Source organism: Podarcis cretensis (genome assembly GCF_951804945.1).
Source record: "Podarcis cretensis genome assembly, chromosome: 7".
Classification (NCBI taxonomy): Eukaryota; Metazoa; Chordata; class Lepidosauria; order Squamata; family Lacertidae; genus Podarcis; species Podarcis cretensis.
Window position 1 is genome coordinate 30,007,927 of NC_137176.1, and position 24,202 is coordinate 30,032,128.

Below are 24,202 nucleotides of genomic sequence, written 5' to 3' on the forward strand. Positions count from 1 at the left end.
GGTTGTTGTTTTTTTAAAGAGAAAGATTTTGTGCCCTAGGTTTACTACTTGCTGGCAGTAGTAAATTAGAAATGAATTCATAGCTGAGACTTCAAACGCAGCCTTGGAGGAAATTTGGTGAGATCACTGCAGGGCCTAGTAGAATTATTGTGCTGGGGTTGGGAGTGTTTTTCATTAAAAAAACCAACCCACCCACCCCACCCCCAAAAAAAACCCTTGAATGTATTTTCAGTTCACTTTGTTTTCAGGTCTCTGAAATGAAGCAAAAAGTATTTGTCCAGAAGGCTGCTTTACCCAGGTATAGTTGGAATCTTGCACTAAAATTCTCTTGGGGCTGTTATACAGATTTAATTATGAAAGTATATCTAGATGAGATGCTGGAAATGAGAAGCAAAATCAGAGAGCTGCTGCCTGAGAAATGGAATGAGTGGGGAATGAAACACTTGAGAGTATTTTAGTTGTGATCCAGTTTGAGCAGTGTGGAATCTTCCAGTGAGTAGTAAGCCTTTGCTTACCTGAGGAGCTCTTGGTCATTGAAATTAGGGGAAAGGGTTCTGGGGTGAGAGCCAACGCTGTGTTGTCATGACTGAATTAAATTTTGCTTGTGTTGTGACTTTATGGCCTGCTGGCCAAGAGTGTAGCTCCGCCCCTTACAACCCACCACTGCTGCCGCTTAATGAATTCTGCTTGTTTGGGTCAACCCTAGGAGGTAATAATAATAATAATAATAATAATAATAATATCCGATGAAAATAGGGGTGTCCTATTATTATATTATATTATATTATATTATATTATATTATATTATATTATATTATATTATATTATATTATATACCCTGCCCATCTGGCTGGGTTTCCTTAGCCACTCTGGGTGGCTTCCAGCTCATATAAAAACATAAGTTTATAAAAAGATTAGATTATGCAGTGCAAGTGGCTGGCCCAAGGTCTTCTGGTGAGCTTCACGGCTAACCAAGGATGTGAATCTGGGAATCCCAGTCTGATGCTCAAACCTAGTGTTTCCCAAACTTGGGTCTCCAGCTGCTTTCAGACTACAGCCTCCATCATCCCTGACCATTGGTCTTCTTAACTAGGGTTGATGGGAGTTGTAGTCCAAAACCAGCTGGAAACCCAAGTTTGAGAAGCAGTGCTCTAACCCGAGGGCCACTTTTCCCCTTAGCCATCACTGGCAGCCCAAAGTGGGCGTTGCAGCCTCACACATTCACATGCATACCTCCTCATACATAAAGATCCTGCAGCTCACCTCTTCCACTTACCAGTGACCGATCAGCCGAGGTGGGGATGCTTGTTTTGATGACTGGAGAGGACAGACCTCTCCACCCACTCAGCACTGGAGTGCCTTCTTGGTTTTCTCTTTATTTTTGCTTGGCACTGCCACAGTCCAAGGGGTCTTGTGGGCATACAGGGGGCAGGGGGAAAAATTGCTTCGGAGCGCAGGATCAGGTCCAAGGCTGTGGTGTTGGCCACACCTTCCCCCTTTCTGGCTCTCAACCAGGATATTTTAACACCTGAAGGTAAAGTTGCTGTAATTAGCAGGGAAGTGTGGGCGGGAGCTGAGCTTGGGAGACTTCTAAAATTGTAGCCTTCAGTATCTAAGCATGTGTAACTCAGGACTTTGCAGAGTTGTCCTAAATCATTTGGAAGCGTCTTGTGCCATCTCTTTAACATCCTGATTTTTGTGTTGTGCGCAGGAGTTCCAGCAAAGGAGACCTTGAACGGAGCAAGTCTAAGAGAAGACTGGTAACAAGGCCCATTCTTAAGTCGTCATGGGAATAGGGATATCGGAAATGGATGGGGCATAGTTGACAGGCATCCTGAAAGAAATAGTAGTTCTTGAAATGTGTGATCAGCTGTGGGGCTTTTTGAGCACTTACTTGGCTTCTGAGTTGGAATAATTTATCATCATCATCATCATCATCTGGCCGGGCCTTCCCAGCCACTCTGGGTGGCTCCCAACAATATATTAAAAACAGAATAAAACTTCAAACATTAAAACGTCCCTAAACAGGGCTGCCTTCAGATGTCTTCTAAAAGTCAGATAGTTGTTTATTTCCTTGACATCTGGTGAGAGGGCGTTCCACAGGGCGGGCGCCACCACCGAGAAGGCCCTCTGCTTGGAAAGGTCCCCCCTCCACTCTGTATTGTGAAACACTGTGTCTGAAACTAGAGTCGCTGGCATAACTTTTTTTAAAAAGCTAGTTCTGTGTTTAATGTTGATTTTGAGATGATTTATGCATTTAAAATGTTTTGATGTGACATCCCCATTCTTTATTGCAAAAGATTGGTAGATTGAACTAACTTATATCTTCACCTCTTTTTTTTACAAGTCTGCCAGCTACAGGAATAATCTCCTTTCAGAGAGCAACCAAGAAACTCCAAGCAACAGTGAGGATGAGAAAAGCTGGGTCCTTGACTCTCAGAAAAAGGTGGTGTCAAAATCCGCAGACTATACTCGGAAAAAGAAGAGAGTCAGGAGCAAGTTAAAAGGTGAAAATGGGGTATACAGTACAATTTTGAATTAGCCACCTGATGCAGACTAAATGAGAGATGTAGCCAGATTCTGTTTTGGTTTGGAAATGAGCACTGAAAACTTCAGCAGGACTTGCACCCAAGTAAATGTGGATGGGGCTATAGCCAGAGCCTGTAATGACAGATACTTGTGGCTCTCTAGGCTTCATATTATTCCCTGTCTGGGTGTGGCTAAAATAACTATTATTAAGAAAAGCAGGAAGAATGCAAAGTGTGACTTGAGAGTGTGTATAAATGCGACAGTTTGTGGATTGGCGTTCCAGTTAGTGTTAGGGGGTTGGAGTGGGGAGACTTGTCTATTTCCTCTTTTTTGGTTATAAAGGACTGTTGCATTTTAGGGTGGGTGGAACAGGGCTATCCAATCAATTTTGGGGTATGGAACAGGGCTGCCCAATCAAGGAAACTTCTGAAGCCATGGTTTCTTAAATAAGGTGCTTCCATTAGGGTTTACAGAGCATGCGTCTATATAGAGAGTTGACCATAGAATTGTAGAGTTGGAAGGGACCATGAGGGTCATCTAGTCGAACCCCCTGCAATGGAGGAATCTTTTGCCCAATGTGGGACTCAAACCCACAACCCTGAGATCAGGAGTCTCTTGCTCTATACTGGCTGAGCTATATGACGCGCAGAAATAGGAAGCTGCCTTAGAGCTAGTCAGGCCATTGATTATTAATAAGAATAATTTTATTTATACCCTGCCTATCTGGCTGGGTTGCCCCAGCCACTGTGGGCAGCTTCCAACACAAGTACAAACAGAATAAAACATCGAACACTAACAACCTGATGCAAGATTTAAAAGTCACAGTAACTTTTAAAATAAACAACTTACCCGTATTTTTCGCTCTATAAGATGCACCAGACCACAAGGCGCACCTAGTTTTTGGAGGAGGAAAACAAGAAAAAAAATATTCTGAATCTCAGAAGCCAGAGCAGCAAGAGGGATCGCTACGCAGTGAAAGCAGCGATCCCTCTTGCTGTTCTGGCTTCTGGGGTAGCTGTGCAGCCTGCATTCGCTCCATAAGACGCACACACATTTCCCCTTACTTTTTAGGAGGGAAAAAGTGAGTCTTATAGAGCAAAAAATACAGTACAGTGGTGCCCCGCAAGACGAATGCCTTGCAAGACGAAAAACCCGCTAGACGAAAGGGTTTTCTGTTTTGGAGGCGCTTCGCAAAACGAATTTCCCTATGGGCTCACTTCGCAAGACGAAATGTCTTGCGAGTTTTTCCGACTTCCCCCCCTTTCCCCCCCTTTTTCTAAGCCGCTAAGCCACTTATCTGCTTATCCGCTAAGCTGATAAGCCGCTAAAAGCCGCTAAGCCGCTAATCCGCTAAGCCGTCAGTGGGCTTGCTTCGCAAGACGAAAAAACCGCTAGACGAAGAGAATCGCGGAACGGATTCTTTTCGTCTTGCGAGGCACCACTGTATATCAAACAAAGCAGCATTCAACAATCCATCGGAATCTAATAGTAAACAGTAAAATTAAACATCAGCAAATAATAATGAAACAGCTCAATAATCTAGCTCAAGATGTTCTACATTTTATGGCTTTAAATCTGGGACCCTGTTATGTACTGAGTGGAATAGGATCCAAAAGGCAGCAGTCTGATTTGTCTGAGAACAATAGGATCCAAAATGCAGGAGTCTGATTGGTCCAATGCAGCAGTATGATTGGTCTGCAGGAGCCACCCAACCCAGCTCCAGATAGAAGTGAATCCACAACCTGATTGACCTACAGGAGAATTCCGGAATTAGCCAATTACGTGCAGCCCCTTGTGTAAATAATGTATATAAAGCAGATACTTTGGGGGGAACTTTCATTCCTCCTCACCAACTATGAGCTGAATGAAATCCACTTTCGACTCAGAGTATATTTCAGACCTTCTACATGCAAAGCAGATGCGCTCACCACTGAGCTATGGCCCCCTTTTTTTAGTATCCTGCCTGGCTGGTAGATGCCCGTTTCATTTGCAAACTTCCAAGTTTTTCCTTTCTGAAGAAAGATACTGGGCTAGGTAGAGCATCTATAAAGCATGTGGTGATACCTAGGGAAAGTTCAGCAGCCGGTGTTATACGTGTGCATGCAAAGAGATGTGTTTGCTGCCGTGGAGTTGCAGTCACATGATGGTGGCGCAATGTGCCTTGTGGATTGATGTGAGGCTGGGTTGCTGCATTTTAAGTTCTCTTTTGCCGCAAAGCATACAACTACCTTGAAGTAAACGTATATTTCAAACTAGCTGAGTGGTTTATATGTTTTGTGTGCTGCAAAATGAGGCAACATCCTTTGCTTGTCCATGTGGGTTTTTTTTTTTTTTTTTTTTTTTTGCTTATCTTTCACAAAGGTTAACCGCTTATAATCTAGCACTAATGATCTCTGAAATTACCCAAGAATCCTGAGGTTCTTCAGTTATTGAAATACACTGGTACCTCGGGTTAAGTACTTAATTCGTTCCGGAGGTCCGTTCTCAATCTGAAACTGTTCTTAACCTGAAGCACCACTTTAGCTAATGGGGTCTCCTGCTGCTCCGACGCCGCCGCAGCACGATTTCTGTTCTCATCCCGGAGCAAAGTTCTTAACCCGAGGTACTATTTCTGGATTAGTGGAGTCTGTAACCTGAAGCGTATGTAACCCGAGGTACCACTGTATATGAAGCCTTACTCAATCGGCAAGAGCCTTTCATAAGTATTATTTCTAGTTTGTTAACTTTAGCAGATTAGAAAAGCTATCTTGTGTTTCCACTGTTCTTAATGAATATCTTTTGTCTGCCCCTCCCTCACTTAGTATTGCCATTGTCTTCTCCAAGTAGTGGCAGTGATCACCATGGAAAGAAGGTAAGGAAATGCTCAATTCTAATATTTATATATTTTTTGAGACCAGGCTCCTGCAGTGTCAGAAAGCCTATCATTCCTCAATCATCTAGATCTGCTTACATGAGAAAATCTTCATGTGCCGTTTCCGATTCTTAGAAATAATATGGCTGAATTTTAATCAAACTTAAAGTGATAGCAAAGTCTCAGACACAGGTCTATATCTCAACCATGTATCCCAGTGACAATATGAAACGAGGGATTGCAAAATGCTTTCTCACAGTGAGATTTACCGTATTTTTTCACCCCATAGGACGCACCACCCCATAGGACGCACCTAGTTTTTTGGGGGGGGAATAAAGGGGAAAAAATTATTTCCCCCCCAGGCGCGGGGGCTGGAGCGGGGTAAGCCTGAGCTTCCCCCGACCCCAGCCCCCAGAACAGGCTGCTGCCCCAAGCCTTGCGCGTCCAGTGGGACCTCCTGCAGGGCACGCGAGGCTTGCGGACATCTGCACGAAGGAGGGGGCGGGCTCCACAGCTGGCCCCCTGCTTCGGGCTGCAGGCTGCCGCCCCAAGCCTTGCGCGCCCGGCAGGACCTCTTGCCGGGCGTGCGAGGCTTGTGGACATCTGCCCGAAGCAGGGGGCGGGCTCCGCAGCTTGCCCCCTGCTTCGGGCTGCAGGCTGCTGCCCGCAAGCCTTGCGCGCCCGGCAGGACCTCCCGCTGGGCACGTGAGGCTTGCGGACAGCTTCCTGAAGCCTGGAGAGCGAGAGGGGTCGGTGCGCACCAACACCTTTCGCTCTCCAGGCTTCAGCGAAAGCCTGCATTTGCCCCATAGGACGCACACACATTTCCCCTTCATTTTTGGAGGGGAAAAAGTGTGTCCTATAGGGCGAAAAATACGGTAACTTGATTTCTTTCTTACTACTGCAGAAGCTGCCTTTATTCTATGGGTCTGCCTTGTTCTGTATTGTTTAAGCACATTATCTCTCTAGAGTTTGAAATGGGAATCAATCCCAGCCCTGTAGATGATGGTGAATCTGGAACCTTTTGCATAAAAAGTATCTGCTCCACTAGTGAGCTCTGCGACCTTCCCAGTAGAGTATGTTTCTTAAGCTACACGGCTAGATAACTTGTGTTTCTTAAGAGCCTGGGTTGCACATTCAATACTCTGCTGCTAGACCTTTCTCCCATAATAGACTTGATGCCTTTGCCTTCTCTTCCAGGTGGGGAGTTCACCGAAGGGGGAGCAAAGGATGGAGCCAAGCACAGAGCTGTATGACTTTGCCGCAATGCAGCCACCAATGGTTTCCTCAACCCCTATATTGCATGGTGGACACAGTAGGTGTTCCCCCTAATATACTGTATATCTCTCTGATTCTCAGGCTTTTGAGAGGAAAGAATAAGCCAGTGGATCTCTGGAAAGCATAAGCTTTGCTCTTTATCCTCTCTTAGTAGTTCTTGCCTTGATTGAGAGCTGAGTCCTCAGTAGGCATTGCAGTGTCATCGCAACTTATTGGGGAGGTCACGTTCTGGGGTTTCGTGCATTACAGCAAAATTGTATTAAGTCAGGACAGCTTCCAGGATTGCCCCTGTGCAACCATCCCTACCTGACTGAAGCCAGCATGCTGAACGGGCCTTTGCCCTCAGACCAAAACAGTGAGTGTTTAAAGTCCTCCATCTTGCTTACTGGGCTCTGGCATGGTTGTGTATGAGCTCTGCAAGGTCTTGGGAGGCTCCCACAAGATCTCGCAGGGCTGTCTGAGATCCCACGATATCTCTGTGGAGTTCCCCAGAGCCCGGAAAGCGAGGCAAAGGCAGAAAACCCCAGTGCAGAAAGAGCTTTTTAAGCCGCCCTCCTTGATTTACCTGGCTCTGGAGACTCCTGCAGAATCTTGAATGGCCCCTTCCAACATCCCTCCCCCACTTTCCCACCCCCTTTTCATTCATTTATTTTTCAGCCAAGTGCGTAAACGTGTGATTGTGTAAGTAAAATCAGCGTAAATTGTGATCGCACTGTACTAAGTTCTGAATGTGGACAGAGATGTAGCTAGGCTCCCTTGTGTCCTTGGCAAGGAGTTATATTGGTACCCACTCTGTCCCTTGGCAACCACCAGCTCTCTTTGCCTTTCTTCTTGCACCCCTCCCCCCCAGGCTTGGGCCCTTGGCAGGGGCCAACCTGGCTAGTCCCTAGGGATGCTGCTGAGTGCTGAGTGTGGAGTGGTAACGACTGAAGGGGGGGTATTCACTTGAATGCACTTGGAAGTCTCTCAACAATGGGGAAAACCCATGCCATGGCAACCCCCAGTCTCTCAGAATTGTACCTCCTCCTTCATCTGCATAGCACAATCCTAAAGTCTGTTCCTAAGGCCTGTTTCTCAGAACAGATGAGCTGGCAAGCCTATGTTTGGACTGTACCACTTGGGGCTTTACACAATGGAACAACAACAACATTTGTATGCTACCCATTTGACTGCCCCACTCTGGGCGGCTCCCAACAGAATTCTAAAAACATGATAAAACATCAAACATGAAAAACTTCCCTGAGAAGAACTGGTGGAGGAGGACTGGAAGAAATTTAAGGATTATTTACAAAAACATTGTAAACTGTATGAATGTTAAGAAAGATGTAAGATTAGTAATAGCATGGCTTCAACAAATTAGTTATAAAGAATATAAATTTAAATGTAATTGGAAGAAAAGACAAATTTTGGATAAATGGTATCTTATAATCAAGTCCCTAAAAGAGTGATTTTAAATTTCAAAATTTGAGATTTAATATTGGAAAATTATATTATATGTATATGAATGGAATCAAGTCAATAATTTGCTACTAAAATCTATGAGTTTAGAATGCAGGAACAAGAGTTGTGAGGAAGTCCAAGGATGAAAAGGAAATGTGGATATTGGAAAATATTATGTTATTTTGTATGTTTTTTATTGTTTAAACAAAACTTAATAAATATTATTAAAAAAAAAAAAGCATGAAAAACTTCCCTAAACAGGGCTGCCTTCAGATGTCTTCTAAAAGTCAGATAGTTGTTTATTTCCTTGACATCTGATGGGAGGGCGTTCCACAGGGTGGGTGACACTACTAAGAAGGCGCTCTGCCTGGTTCCCTATAACTTTGCTTTTTGCAAGGCCATTTAGGGCTTTAAAGGTCAGCACCAACACTTTGAATTGTGCTCGGAAACGTACTGGGAGCCAGTGTAGATCCTTTAAGACCTTTAAGTGTTATAGGGTCCCAGTGGCCACTTCCAGTCACCAGTCTAGCAGCCACATTCTGGATTAGTTGTAGTTTCCGAGTCACCTTCAAAGGTGAAACACTTTCTCCACACATAAAAATAAAAATCCCTGCAGATAGTAAATAGCATGTCAAGGAGAAGAGTTGTAGTCTAGCCTTCTTGGCATGTTAGTTTCCTATAATTGTATTGTTTTATTCAGTTGTGGGGAAAACAACATTCCATCCTACAAGTCCCTCCTTGCTCGACTGAACCCTGACTCTCAATCTCTGGCTTGTGGGTTCGAGCCCCACACTGAGCAAAAAGATTCCTGCATTGCAGAGGGGGTGGGACTAGATAAGCCTTGTCATACCTTCTAACTCAACGATTCTGTGATTCTTCTCCCCCCCCCCCCAGTAGTGCAAAGTTCTGCGTGGTTAAAGGTTTGTCACCTCATCTGTGGTTTGGGAGGCTGTGGTCACAGCAAAATGTGACAGAATGTGGGGGGACCTTTGGGTAGTGGCTTGGCTGTCCAGATATACAGACTTCTAGGTGGATGGAGCAGCACTTCTCATTGACGCTTTCATGCTATTGTGTTTTGGCGAGATTCTGTGGACTTCAAGGACCTGCAGATGCATCTCACAGATTAATTGCTTCTTTTTTAGATGACTTGAAAATGGCGGACGAGACTTTGCCGAGTCACTTTTTGCCCAATAGCTCAGAAGCTGGAGCAAGCAAGGTACAGTTCCCGGATGTGTGGGTGATGTATTTGTGATATTTCACCTGTTCACACATGAAATATAGATAAAAGTGTGTGTGTGGAAACAGAAACGCTGCACTTGTTATTTGCAAACACACAAACAGGGAGCCACAGAAACCAGAAAGAATGCAAAAAAGGAAGAAACTTGATCGCAGAAGTGCTCGCCAGACAGATTTATTGCGGCTCAGCATGTTTCGAAACCCAGCTTTCTTCTTGGGAACGATCTTAAACTTCATTCAATTCTCTAGGGTAGCTGGAAAAACATGAATGGCTGCTGCTGTCTTCCTGGCATCAGGGTAGCACTATTTGCCAGATAAGCAATATGCGGACAAGCTGCAGAATTTGAAGAAAGATTTCAGATTGCTCCTGAAGAAGACACCCATGTCCCCAAATGGGTCTAGCTGTGGTAAATGAAAATAAGTTTTTCCCTGCTTTGCACTATCTCTTACTTTGTAATTCCCAGTTGTAATACAGTCGTACCTTGGTTTTCGAACAGCTTAGTTCTCAAACATTTTGGCTCACGAATGCCACAAACCCAGAAGTGAGTGTTCTGGTTTGCAAACTATTTTTGGAAGCTGAACATCCAATGGAGCTTCTGCGGCTTCCTATTGGCTGCAGGACTTTGGAAGTCAAACGTTCGACGTGCAAGGTACGACTGTATGGGGACTGTATCATATGCCTTTTTTATCACCGTATTTTTCGCTCTATAAGACACACTTTTTCCCTCCTAAAAAGTAAGGGGAAATGTGTGTGCGTCTTAAGGAGCGAATGCAGGCTGTGCAGCTATCACTGAAGCCAGAACAGCAATCCCTCTTGCTGTTCTGGTTTCTGGGATAGCCACGCAAAGCCTCTTCAGGGCAGCAAGAGCATTGCTTTCGCTGTAGCCAGAACAGCAAGAGGGATTGCTGCGCAGCAATCCCTCTTGCTGTTATGGCTTCTGGGATTCAGAATATTTTTTTCCTTGTTTTCCTCCTAAAAAAACTAGGTGTGTCTTATGGTCGGGTGCGTCTTATAGAGTGATAAATATGGTGCATACTGCAGTTGCCGCATTGTCTTGCTTTTGCTCTTCTTAGAAACATGAAGCTGCATCTAGTACTCTGCCCATGGAAGACGAAGTCTCCAAATCCAAGCGGAAGTTTTCAGGTAAAGAGGAAGGGTCTCCAACCCCGCCCCCGGCATTTACAGTATCCTAAGCCCAGGGATATGAGCAGCCGCCATTATTGCAAGGCTAATAATAATAATAATAATAATAATAATAATAATAATAATTTATTTATTATTTATACCCCGCCATCTGGCTGGGTTTTCCCAGCCACTCTGGGCAGCTCCCAACAGAACACTAAAAACAGAACAAAACTACAAACATTAAAAACTTCCCTAAACAGGGCTGCCTTCAGATGTCTTCTAAAAGTTGGATAGTTGTTTATTTCTTTGACATCTGGTGGGAGGGCGTTCCACAGGGCAGGCGCCACTACCAAGAAGGCCCTCTGCCTGGTTCCCTGGAACCTCACTTCTCGCAGTGAGGGAACCACCAGAATGCCCTCAGAGCTGGACCTCAGTGTCCAGGCTGAACGATGGGGGTGGAGATGCTTCCAGGTGGTGAAAGTTTGGAATCTCATCGTGGTATGGACCTAAGTTTGCTTTAGCAGAGAAGTTTCACTGAAGTCCCTTGGGACTTAATTCAAGGAGAGTGCATGTTAGCAAAGCCTTATAAGAACCTCCAGCAACAAAGAAATGGGTTTGGGATTCTGTCTTTGCTAGAGTTGTCAGCTGGTACCAGTGGAAAGCGCTCAAAGCTCACCAGGAAGCAGCCCAGGGATGAGTGCTCCCCTACCATTCCTTTTATACCAAGAAAACTCTTCAACTCCCCGGAGATGGAAGAGGAGACTCGGGAAGGTGACTACTTTGAAACAGAAACCAGCAAGCCTTTGCTGCAGCTGGACTGAATTGATTTCATTTCACATTTCCTAATTCCCCTACTTCCTGTGTTTTGTTGACAGTGAAGATCTACCTGTGTTTTCCAGAACATTCCACTGCAGAGGTTTCTCCTTTGTTTTTATAGTAACTCTGGATTCTAGCAGTCGTTGATTCTGATGCTTTTTTAATGTACTCTGTGATTGGCTTTTATTATCAGTTGCTCTCTGGAAAGGTGGCCAAGCTAGATTTGATGTGCTGTGTGGTTTTGCTGTGTGTGTGTGTGTTTTGTGTGTGTGTGTGTGTGTGTGTGTGTGTGTGTGAATGAGAGAGAGAGAGAGAGAGAGAGAGAGAGATAATTAACTAAATTTATATCTTGCCCTTCCTCCTAGAGAAGCCCAGGACAGCAAAACACATTGTAATGCTTCCAGAGTATTCCTTTAAAAAATGCTGCAGTTTAGTAGTGATTTCCCCAAGATACTGAGCATACACAAAGTTCTTATATAGTGTGTGTGTGTGTGTGTGTGTGTGTGTGTGTGTGTGTGTGTGGTGTGTGTGTCTTTTTTGCAGGCCATAATTTAGAAGAGTTAGAGGAAGATGTATTTTTCTCCAAAATACTTGAGGAAGGAGCTGGCGATTCGGAGGTCATTGCTGCGTTTGAAAGCTTCACACACGTATTGAAGAAAACGTTTTGGGTAACTAATAATTTGCAACATCATGCTTATTTTAAGTGCACCGCTAGTTGCTTACAGACTGGCATGAATATTTCAACATGTATCTTCACCTGCTCCAAGTATTTCCCCCATTCTAATTTGCTGGCATTGTGACTAGTCTAGGTACAAGAGGATGGCGATTTATACCCAAAACGTTCTGAGGACGTCTGAACGGCATATTTTGGCATTATTGAATCAGATTCATCAGGGCCGGTACGTGGCATCCATCAAATAACTGTGTGGCATTTCTTCTGCAGTAATTGCTGACAAAGGCCTAAAGTCTTATCATGCATGTGACTTGTTATTGGTACAAATGCAGGAGGTTTGCAAGAAGAGACTGCTGTACAGTGTTGTTCACTGAAGTGAAGATGTCTATTCTTTTGGTACAGAGGTTTTCCTAGGGCTAATGAAGCAGGCTTGGGAGCATTGTTATCTAAGCTGCTTCCTCCCTTATCTCAATCAATGAAAACTGTTTTCCAGCTTGTGTCTTGCATTTTATTAGGCTTGCTTTACTAATCCAGCCCAAGAGGTGTCCATCAGGGAGTCACAATGTCGAAGGACCTAGCTGCAAGCCAGGTGCCTGGTGTAGTAGATGGTTTTCTTTATTCTGTTTCCATGTTGTGTTTGCATCTTTCCCCCCAGCTCTGTCAATTCACATTAGTGAGATGAGTGTCAAATGCTGCTTTCCTGAAGCGGTAAAATGACTTATGTTTGTCCGCAACAGGCTGAATGAACTGGAACACTTCCACAAGACAGTTACCCAGGAACTTGCCAATCTCGAGAAGAAAACTCGGTTTCTTTCTAACCTTGAGAAGGATACTTTGGTGTGTGTATTTCTTTTCCATTTTATTTGTTGTCTGTGGATTGATTTAATGACTCACATTAAGAACGTTTGTTTCAGGAATTTTGGACTAAGCAATCCAACAAACTCAACAGCAAAATGAGCAATTTTTGTATTCGTCAAATGCAGAGGTATTTATCATCTTGCTGTCTGTCCAATGTACACCGCTTAAAAAATTGTGCACTGTTCTCCTCCATCTGTTGGGCTTGCTATCTTCTGGGTACTTTAGCACTTGTGTCTCCACATCACTGACGGTGTCTCCAAATGGCACAACTAGAAGAAGCAAGCCCAGTTGACTGGGTGTTCCTTCTACTGTACTTTTCTTTTCACACAGCCACCCTGGAGTGAGTGGGTGGTGTATATCTGCTCATGCTTTTCCAGATTATTTTATTTGAACAAAGATGTGCTTCTGCTGCCAGGAACATTGGATTCCCCCCAGCAATTCTCAAAGCCACAATAAATTGTAAGTGTGGAGAAATTGAATGCCCCTCTTGCAACAAGCCTGCAGCACAACTTGTGTGTAAAATGTAAATGTCAATTTCCTTATCTGTCACCACAATTTCAAAAGCCATTTATGAAAAATGGCATTAAAAAAATAATAATAATCAGCCCGTCCAGAACCAGTAATCCACAGAACATTTGCCAAATCTCGGCTTCCTGGCTCCTGTTTTTATTTTTTTTAAAAATTAAAAAGAGGAATAATAATGGTGATACTAAGGGCCAAGTTGCGTCTTACATGAAATGCATCTTTAGTTTTGCTTGTGCATGTGGTTTGGGGTGTTGTTTTCTTTCTTTTTAAAAATAACAGCCATGGTGCACCCCCCAGTTTGGATTGAGGCTTGTGTAGGGGTTAGTTCTGTAGTTCCGTTCCCATCCCTGTTTCTTTCATGGTTAGGACTTTGTGGCAGGAGGAGAAGGTTAAACCCTCCCTGGTCTCCAAACTCCATGTGGCCACTGTATTCTCAGTTGAGGATCTCATCCTTGCATTCATGGATAAACTGTTGGGAAAGGAGACTCCACCAGAGAAGAAAGTTTAGGGTCAATCAGGCTGAAATGTTTGGGGCATTTGTAGTGGGTCCAATGTTCAACAGCCCATCACTGTCTTAGATGTCAGGGTTGCCCATCCCAGGCTACAGCTGTCGTTATACAAAGAGCTGCTTTAATACTATTGGCAACCAACACCATCAGACAGCATCATGTGCTGTGGAAGAGCTGTGTTCCCCCCCCCTCTCTTTCCCTTCCTTCCTTCCTTCCTTCCTTCCTTCCTCCTCGCTTCGGCCTTCACCCTGGGTTTTGACTTCGGCCTTCACCCTGGGTTTTGACTGCAGCTTGGGGGAGCATGAGCAGTAACTTTAGTTGCACCAAATTCAACTATACCCATTTTGGTTTCTTTCATAGGATACAGTCCATGGATTCAGAGCTGGCGGGAGCAGCAAAGAATCTGGAGGACGCAGCCCCAAATGGAAAGGTAACAGCTATCGCTGGGCAGATTGCCACATATTGCATACTGAACAGCGGGTGTGAGTCTTAGGAACTATAAGGAGAAGCAAAGGCTCTTATTGCAAGATGGCAGTTCTTTATCTAACTATTTAACACCTTCATTTATAGTCAGTACATCTCTGAGCCAAACCATGCCTTGGGACAAATCCACAGGCTCCCTGAGAGGAGGTGGCAGCTGCTTTGGTATAAACTGTGGCTTGCTTTAACATGCCATCTGAAGCTTGGCTTCAGACTGATCGCAGCCTGTAACCAAGGTTTAGCCTGTAACCTGGTGTAGTTAATGGGTTGGGTGTAAGTTTGAGAGTACTACTATTTCCTTATCTCTTTCCATAAAGGGTTTTCCGTGGTCATTTTTTGTAGAACGAGGCTTCCTGTAGTCATAATGGCTTTTGGCTGTTCCTGTGATGTGTTGGTCCCAAATGTATGAAAATACTTAGGGTGGTATTCAGTGGCAGTGGGACTCATAGTAGACCTATTGAAGTTAACAAGCCATAGGTTCATGTATTTCAGTTGGTCTCCTCTGAGTAGTACTTGGTGAATATAGGTAAGGACTGTGCTGTAAAGCACTAATAGATTCTGCATGCTTTTTTTCTCCCCCACAGTTTGAGGAAGCAGAAGATCATGAGGAGAGAAGCAAGACTTCTGTCATTGCCTCCGACTGATTAAAATTAATTTAAGCTGACCCAAAGAGCTCTGATCAGATGCTGACATGTCTGAATCATTTCTTAAAATATGCTGGACAAATGCCTTCAGTCCATAACTATAAGAAATTGTCTGTTAACATGTACTCGATGCTTAAATAAGTTTTACTCTATCTCTTTCCCACAAGGGGGGTGGTGTTGAGGGGTTTCTGCTGCCAACAATTTGTGAAATGCATAGTGTAGCTGATATTTCAGTTGCTATCATTCCTTCCCATCCTTATCTGTCATTTATATTTTATATGCAGCCAATTGTGTTAGAAATGTTGTAAACACAAATTAAAGATAACCTTCTCCTAACAAGAAGCAATTGTTTGAGTGTCCCCCGCTCCCCAATTTCTTATTGGATAAAAACTCTTTTTATTATTTTATTATGATTTACCTCTTGCTTGACTTGTCTAAGGGATTAACAGATTTAAAAATGTATTTGAAGAATGTGGTCTCTTGGACACAAGTGATTCCATCTAGCAGTGTTTGGTGTGGCCCAAATCGCAGCTCAGTTTTGCCTGCCTCAAGTGCCCATGAAAGGGATTCGTGTAGCACAGAAGGTAGGGCAGCACAGTTCTTAAAAGCCGTAACTGCCAGGTTTTAATAATGCTGGCAACATGGGTAGAAAACAACTAAGGGGGCCTCATGACTTCACATTTAATCAGCACCTCAAAAGGAAATGGGTAAGAGTTGTCTTGCACTTCTACCTGACAGAGGGCAGTTTCCAAATTACTTATTTTATTTTATTTATTAGATTTATATACAACTCTTCATCGCAAGACCTCAGGATGGTTCACAAGATAAAAATACAATGTAAAAGGACAAATAAATAGTTAAAACAGAAACATCAAAATAATAACCCCCACACCCACAAACCATAGCTGTCAACCTTCCCTTATTTGGTGGGAAACTCCCTTATTCCAGCGCCATTTTCCACTGCTATACCGGATTGTTGATATCCCGTAATTTTTCCGGATTTCAAAGGAAGCAGCTCCTCTCCCTCCCTGCCCACCAGGGAGGCTCCTCAACTGCGTTGCTCGGCTGCCCAATAAGGAGTCTGAGAACGTGGGTGGAGCTTGCATGCCTTGTGCTGATCAAATTAGCCACATTGCCTGGGGGCTCGCCTTTGCTCAGCACTTCCCAGCGGAGAGGTGACGGTGTGGTTTTCCTTGCTGCTGTATCCCTTTGCCAGGTTGCTGCGCTGTGGGAAGCACCGCTTGAGGCTTCGTTTGGCTGCTGGCTGGGCTTTCTGCCTTTGGCTCGGAGGGGCTCTACTCTGTGTGTGTGTGTGTGTGTGTGTGAGAGAGAGAGAGAGAGAGAGAGAGAGAGAGAGCATGAATGTGTCACTTAAGCTGATAGTAGGAATGTTGTAGCTTCACACACTTACTTTCACACAATGTGCAATTAACTTGGGGAATTTTTTTACCGCGGGATGTGGTGAGGTCAGTACTTTAGATTTACAAGGAGATCTGAGAGATGAATGGGAGATACGATTTGTCAGTATTAATGGACAGCTAAATAGAAACTTAACCCCAAAAGTTAGGACCAAGATTCAAATCCTGACTGGGTAACTTTGCTCACTAGTAACATTGAACCATGAGGACAAGATGATTGGACAGTGTTCTCGAAGCTACCAGCATGAGTTTGATCAAACTGTGGGAGGCAGTGGAAGACAGGAGTGCCTGGGACAGGTGAGGCTGCTGATCCCTTATTTCCAAGGCTGCTGATCCCTTATTTTCAAATCTGAAAGTTGACAGCTATGCCACAAACACATTTAAAAGGCTGTAGAATGTTAATCAACCAAAGGCGTGGTTGAAGAGGAATGTTTTCGCCTGTCACCTAAAGATATTTAATGAAGGTGCCAGACGAACCTCCTCCACAAATGGGGAGCCACTGCAGAAAAGGCCCATTCTCGTATTAGCAGACTCCAGACCTCTTGGGGAGGGGACACGTGAAGAAGGGCCTCAGATGATGAACACAAGAGTTTGAGTCAGTTTATATGGAGAGAGGCAGGATATAATAGGGCATGTAATGGGTGATAGAATGTGGCTCCTCCCCCAAAAAACCTAGTGCTGGAAAAAATAATTAACACCCTTTCCCCACCCCCGTTATGCCAAATCTTGGGTATTTTCATATTCCAAGCTATTGCACTGTCACATAGGAAGAACAGAAGACCGCAAAATGCATTGACTGTAAAACGTGTTTTATTTTCAACAGCAAACACTGATACAGGAAAATAATTTCAGAAGTTGTTATCCTGATGGTTGTTCAGAATAGCAGCATGTTACTAGTTTTTGCGTATTCAGACATGTACCTGATTACGATTTTATCAAGTGGTTTTAAATCTACAGTGTATTTTTCAGCCCTTTGAAAGATTGAGTAAGGCAATGTTCCTCCCCTTCCCTGCCCCCCCCAACTCATCCTTAAAAAATGAAACAAAAACCCTTTAAACCCAGGGGTGAGGTGTGCAGTTGCTAACACTACCAACAGCCTCCAATGCCTGCCAGCCTGGCCAAGTTGGATGGGAGTTGGGGCTTCAGCAACACCAGCAATGGTTAGCCACCCCTGCTGCGAATGTTCGCTGCAAAGTAAACTCTCATACCTGAACTAACAAATACCAGGAGATCTGAGAGCTCCTCGGAATGGCTTGTCATTTTTGGATGAATTTCACATCCCCGATGCAAAGGTTTTCAGGCTGTGTTTGGATTAAGTGTGTCTGTCTCAGGTTAAAATTCAAACACCTGTTTGTTCCAAGAGTTGTTTTCAGCAGTCATCAAGTGTTGGAAGTCAAGTGGAACCATGTCTCCCGGAGACGAAGGAATCAAGTACCCATCATGGCTTCAGCAGGCTACACATCTGTAGGTTGCTGAACATGGGAGCTCCTCACACAGGTGGGGATTGCTTCAGGCATTGTGGAATGCTGGTGAGAATTTCTATGCCAGAACTCTAAATTCAAGTGGATTTTATTTGAGTAAAATAGAGGCAAGGAATTAAGTCACTTCAAGGATCTTTCTGGCAAGTGGTCATTTGGTTTCATGTAGTGCTGTGTGTACTACCCTCTAGAGGGGAAAATTGTCATTGCTCCCCGGTTTCCACTTGAATTCCTAAAGGTTGATGGTTTCTAAGAATCAAATGCTTAAGGTGCTTTGATGAATCTTATTTTCCTACACCCAATGTGATACTGTTTTGTTGTTTTGCCCATCAGTGGCTACAGTTCACCTTCATAAAGGCATGGTGCATATATTTGGGGCCCTCCTGTCTTCTAGCAAAGCTTTTTTCTCCCCAGAGTAAGTCCTACTGATTTAAGTGAGAATCATTTGCACGTAAACATGCTCAGGGTCACAGTCCTTGTGCCAACGCTGAACTTTTAGGATTCTGTTGTGTCCTGCACCTGGACTCCAGACACAACTATTTTTTTCCTTTTCCCAACGCTTCTGCCTCCTCATCCTCCAGGTTTTAATGTGTGCTGATTACATTTGGAGCCATCAGTTGTACAAAGTTAGGGTGCCAAATTGTCTAAGGTGGCCGGTCTTGCTTGCACCAACTGGGAGAGGGGTGGCCAACATGGGAATGAAATAATGGATGTGTGGAATGGTAAGTGTTTTACTTATGCTATCTGCAGGCAGCAAGGCTGAGCTGTCTTAGCTGCAGTGCTGCTTCCTCCTGCTGATGTTTTGTCATAGTACAGAATCAATCAGCTGCTTGGTAGGCTGAATTTCTTAGGTTCATATTGGGAATAAAAGCTGCATTAAACCAAGCTCTGTCACTACCAATGTCCATCAGCAGCAAATGTTAAGTGCCTGTTAAGTGTTCCACAAGATAAAACTGTTTGAAAGGGGACTGTATGCTTTGATGACACTTACGAATGTGTGTCAGAATCTAGCTTCTTACCACTGTCACTGTAAGGCCATAGCGTCTGAGTGGCGAACAGGCTTAATATGCTAGTAACAGAAAACACCTAAAATAGGTATGGTGGCTGCTAGAATAGAGTAGAGAAATATCAGAGAAGGTGGCTCAAGTATGTGGGCTTTATGGACCCACAGCAAGAAATTAAGAAGGTGCAAAGCTCATGAAGTAGGGGTTCAGCTTCAAAACAGGGGCTGCTGGTGGTGCAAGTGATCCGACTAGTCATATTGTAATGCTAAAACTCTGAGGCTGCAATCCCACACACAGGACACTAAGTCCCATTGAAATGGGTAGGATTTATTTCTCAGCAAACCTGTATAGGGTTGCCTTAAGTCTTATCACTTTCGTGCTGCAGTAATGATGATGCCTGCCTGTAAACAAGCCCCTCTTCCTGATTTCCACATTACTGCTTCACAGGAAGAATATTATGGTGCATGTAGTGAACTTGTATTCTGCAGTCACACAGATTTAAAACGGGGGGGGGGGGGTGTTGGAGATAAACCATACCTTTCTTGGTTAGCCAAGGAAGCTTTGTGAAGGGTAAAAGAGACAATAGCAAGGTGGCAGTCGGCTCTGTCAGGTGACCGATCGCTGCTTAACATAACAGGTTATGCCCCAACACGTTTTCTGCAAGGTGATCTTCAGCTGGTTTACCTGTTGCAGCACATTTTTAAAGGGTGGCAGCAGGTACACCAGCGTTTGGATGGTTTCAGGGTGGACAATGCAGTTCAGGTGTTCTTAGTTGGCACGTGAAGTTGGAGGAGATTCTAGAGCACCTTACACTGCCTCTTGCTAGAACTTGGAATAGGAGTAATCCTCTTACCTCTCTTTATCCCCAATGAAGATATTAACAAAGATTTTTAGTATACAAGTCACTTTTTTTCCTGGAATCCAAGGGGGGAACAAATTTAGTGTCACCATGCAACCATACTAAAACACACACTTCTTCCTAAGACAGAGATTATATACTGTATGTCTGCACAACTAATACCTGTGAACCTGCCGCTGGTTTCAATAGGTAGGATTTTGTTCAAAGCACCACCGCCCCATACCTTCATTATCCCAAGGAACAACTCTGGTCGGGCATTCTGCCCACGATTAAAATTTACAAAATGTGGCTTTGTTTTGGCTGGGTGAAAGAGACAGCATGTCCTCACCGTTTCGATGGAGGTATTTATCAAAACACTTGAAACTACGTTGTTAAAAACAAGTCATCAATTGTGAGTTAAACAAGGGAGTAAAAATTGCTAAACGATAACGAAACAGAGTCGAATCTCATACTAAAGCTGTGCACAACTGTCTGGTCAACTCGTGTTTTGGGGGGCTTTAGCAAAAAAAAAAAAAAAAAAGGAGGAAGGATTTTGTACACTACAGTATAATAAAATATATTTCTTATTGTGCTTTTTTGTTCAGAGCACCATTAGCTGCCATTATGTAGTCTTTATGGAACCCGTTCTTGATTTCTGTTACTAGAGAGGCCTCTTTTGTGTTGGTTCTTGAAGGTCTTTTCCGATATGTCTGGAAGGAAAAACAGAAGTAATCAAAATTAGGGCCATCCTCTTCTAAGTAGATTTGAATGTTTTTAGCCATAGCCAAAGTTCTTTTTCCTGCAGTTAAAAAGCATACAACAGCATGACTTCTGTTTTAACAGTTTCAACTATTTATAGTGCCTCCTTATCCAGTATTTTTTCCAAAGGCTTTTGCCTAATGTACTAACATTTCTCCTCACAAAATAAACATACTCGGGGCTGTATCCAACTAAGCTTCACATCAAGTAGACCTGTTGAAATTAATGGACCTGAGCCATTAATGGGTCTACCCTGAACAGGACTAACAACTGATGCAACCCCAATTGAATACTAGCCTTCATCAAGCTGGTGTTATGGCAACTGTTATAACATACTGGTGCTGGCTGTAGAATATCATACTCAACAGAATGGAGTAGATTAGTTTTTTCTCTGTTTGCACTTAAAATGGCACACCTAGGGAGAAAATGCATTCATTATCCACAGAGAAATCTCTTCCAGAAGCCAGAAAACGGATTGACAGTTGAGAAGAACAGAAATGTGCTCCTGGACTTACATAGAGAAACTAATTGCAGATGCATTTATTTGAAATACATGGTATCATGCTGGAGAAATTCTATTTTTGTATGTGTTTGCTTTTGTCACTACTTAACAACTCTCTCTTAACAAAACCTCTTCCTCATAAGCTACCTAAACAAACTCAATAGACATCCTTTATAGAGGGCTAAAAAGAAATGGATCAGCAAAACCACTAGAGGTCAGCAAGGCAGCAGCAGTTACCCGAATGCTCACCACTGACTTTATCACCAGCCCTGCTGTGGCTTACTGGGAGGAAGAGGTGGAGGGGTGGTGGTGCAGTGCAAACCCATCAAAGGCCACATTGGATTGGCTCAGCCAGTGTGTGTGCACCAGCCTCACCCCCCTCAGCAAGCTAGAGCAGTGTTTCCCAACCTTGGGCCTCCAGCTGTTTTTGAACTACAATTCCCATCATCCCTGACCACTGGTCTTGCTAGCTAGGGATGATGGGAGTTGCAGGCCAAAAACATCTGGAGGCCCAAGGTTGGGAAACACTGAGCTATAGAGATGCTGCTGACCACCCAGCCGACTGCTACAGAGAACAACACCTACAACAAACTTAGATGTAGATCTATTGCATCTAGAAGTGATTTTATTTATACCTAACTGCAGGAAGAACTGCTGAGCTGTGGTATGCAATACATTTACAGCTGTTTTGTAGTGTTCCCCCACCCCACCCCAGGCTGTTGCTCCAGTTTCTTTTCCCATTTAAGCATTGCTGTGCAAGATTTCACAGGAAAGTCCTTTCATTTGATCCTTTCCCACACAGAGATCCAGCGCCGAGGGCCTTCTGACGGTTCCCTCATTGCGAGAAGTGAGGTTACAGGGAACCAGACAGAGGGTCTTCTCGGTAGTGGTGCCCGCCCTGTGGAATGCCCTCCCTTCAGATGTGAAGGAAATAAGTAGCTATTTTATCTTTAAAAGACATCTGAAGGCAGCCCTGTTTAGGGAAGTTTTTAATATTTAATGCTGTATTGTTTTTAACACTCGATTGGAAGCTGCCCAGAGTGGCTGAGGAAACTCAGCCAGATGGGCAGGGTATAAATAATAAATTATTATTATTATTATTATTATTATTATTATTATTATTATTATTATTACAGAGGTTGAATAGAGTATGTCACAGTAGTTGCATTCTGTCATTGTGTGCTATTTCTCTGTGACACAAAAGCATAAAATTCCAACACTGTATGTATAGGATAAAAGGGGTTAGCCATGCTGCTGTTCTTTTTTTTAAAAAATAAATAGACACATAGATATGTAATTGGGAGACCTCTGTATAATGTTCGTGAAATTACTGTAGGCGGGGGAGGGGTGTGCTTTGCCACCTTTTTTGAAAATGCAGGGTAAGCATTCAAGCGCTAGATTTGCTGAAATGTGAACAGCACTGCTCTTACAAGCAGCACTGAATGTGCTACCATCTCAAATAATTTAGATAATAAAACAAGTAAAGATAATAATATAGTGTAGCTTTGAGTACAAGAAGAACACTGTAACTCTTAGCAGAAGAACAGCCTTGAAAAAGAAAAAAGTAAGTGGAGCATGTGAAACAAGTTAATAGCAAAGCAAATTTATTGCACAGAAAAGTGATGTGGAAAAGGTGCTTGTGCTCTCTCACTTAAGAATCTGTCCCTGGAACTAATGTTGCCCTTGATTCTGGCCCATTCTGCACCCGGAGAAGGGATAAGAGCCACTGTAGTGTAGTGGCTAGAGCAGGCATCCCCAAACTCGGTCCTCCAGATGTTTTGGGACTATAACTCCCATCATCCCTAGCTAACAGGACCAGTGGTCAGGAATGATGGGAATTGTAGTCCCAAAACATCTGGAGGGCCGAGTTTGGGGATGCCTAGGCTAGAGTGCTGGACCAGGATGTAGGAGACCAGGGTTCAAATCCCCACTGAGCCCATGATGCTCACTTGGTGTCCTTTGAGTGGGGAGGGGGGAGAGTCACTATCCCCTAGCACTACCTTGGAGGGGGGATATTGGAAGGAGAACCCATGTTACCTTCAGCTCTTGGAGGGAAGGTGGGATGTAAATCTAATAATAAAGCTAATACTGGATTAAATATTTCAGCCCTGCTTCACCAAGAAAGGTCTGCCCACAGAAACAGCTTCTACATATGCAGCAGATGAACCTGCATTGCAAAGCCCAGTTGGGTCTGGGTGAAGCGGCCAGATTATTTTCTTTTGATGTGGATGACAAATGCACATTCCTAACTGGGCCTGCCCATCATTTTTCATTAGGACTCCATTGTAGCCATTGAAGCATAATTTTTGCCTGTATTTTCTGCCTGCTTGCTGAAGCTTTGTAGTACAGAGTTTGCTGGATTCTGCTGAATTGGTGGACACACTAGTGGACTTAATCTACCTTTTCATTATAAGTGAAGGTTCGGTTTGATTTTGCTGTCATGTTTCCTGTCCCCCACGTTTCTCGGGAACTGAATACCAGCAAGGAGCCTTGCAACAAAGGCTCTTAACATTGCAGAATTGGACACACCAATAAGAAACATTATATCACACTGCAGTGGATGTTGCATAATTGCTGACGGCAATGACTTCCTTCACCTCAGTGCCCTCTTCAAGTTCAACTCAATGAGCAATTTGAGGAAGATCCTTAAAGTTTGTTTTAAAAACCAGCAGGGGTTGGTAACCAAGCTTGACTCCGTTAAAGCTAGGAATGCCAAGTTTCAAGACACTCTTCATTAAGCATATGCAGCTATCCTTTTCCTGTTCAACTTACCTGAACATAGAAGTTAACAAACAGAATGACCAGTGTGGCCATGTATGAAGACTGGAAGATGAGGCAACCAAATGGAAATCCACATGGCTTCACAACTGCACTGAGCGTGTGTGTAATGGTGAGCAAAAACTGGATCTGTTGAAGAAAGAAATATCAGTGCCCATCATTTTCAGGATTAGGCCTTCCCCAGGTGAAATTCATACCCCTTTCTCATGGCTGATAGTTGTGTTGTCAATCTACAAGTTCCTCTCTACCACCGTTCACCTACATTTAATACCCAGGTTGTTAATGAATGTATAAAAAATGGCAGTTTCCCTTTGGAATGGCTGTTTTGCTGGAGAGAGAAGCCAGGGTGACTCCACATCAATTCTGTTCAGAAAGTTGCAGGTCGCACCTTGACACCATAGCGGCAGTGTTGACTACTCATACCTGTTGACGCTTGTGGCAACACCAACAAAAATAAGGC

The 24,202-nt window shown here is 43.7% G+C and overlaps 2 protein-coding genes across 2 annotated transcripts in view; one reads left to right on the forward strand and one right to left on the reverse strand.

Annotated features, from left to right (window-relative positions):
- Window positions 1–15,144, forward strand: part of SYCP2L (synaptonemal complex protein 2 like) — a gene marked incomplete at its 5' end in the record, with an annotated part of 34,208 nt that extends 19,064 nt beyond the window's left edge. Inside the window, 14 exons of the mRNA XM_079982812.1 lie at window positions 249–298; window positions 1,712–1,760; window positions 2,348–2,507; window positions 5,331–5,380; window positions 6,581–6,695; window positions 9,241–9,314; window positions 10,409–10,478; window positions 11,097–11,231; window positions 11,820–11,944; window positions 12,081–12,175; window positions 12,687–12,786; window positions 12,864–12,934; window positions 14,202–14,271; window positions 14,906–15,144. Coding sequence (XP_079838938.1) covers window positions 249–298; window positions 1,712–1,760; window positions 2,348–2,507; window positions 5,331–5,380; window positions 6,581–6,695; window positions 9,241–9,314; window positions 10,409–10,478; window positions 11,097–11,231; window positions 11,820–11,944; window positions 12,081–12,175; window positions 12,687–12,786; window positions 12,864–12,934; window positions 14,202–14,271; window positions 14,906–14,965 — 1,224 coding nt within the window. The 3' untranslated portion in view covers window positions 14,966–15,144. The remainder of the gene's footprint in view (window positions 1–248; window positions 299–1,711; window positions 1,761–2,347; window positions 2,508–5,330; window positions 5,381–6,580; window positions 6,696–9,240; window positions 9,315–10,408; window positions 10,479–11,096; window positions 11,232–11,819; window positions 11,945–12,080; window positions 12,176–12,686; window positions 12,787–12,863; window positions 12,935–14,201; window positions 14,272–14,905) is intronic.
- A 2,031-nt stretch (window positions 15,145–17,175) lies between these two features.
- ELOVL2 (ELOVL fatty acid elongase 2) overlaps window positions 17,176–24,202 on the reverse strand; it is a 53,719-nt gene continuing 46,692 nt past the window's right edge. The window contains exons 7-8 of the mRNA XM_079985088.1: window positions 23,737–23,871; window positions 17,176–20,413 (exon numbers count right to left, since the gene is read on the reverse strand). Coding sequence (XP_079841214.1) covers window positions 20,288–20,413; window positions 23,737–23,871 — 261 coding nt within the window. The 3' untranslated portion in view covers window positions 17,176–20,287. The remainder of the gene's footprint in view (window positions 20,414–23,736; window positions 23,872–24,202) is intronic.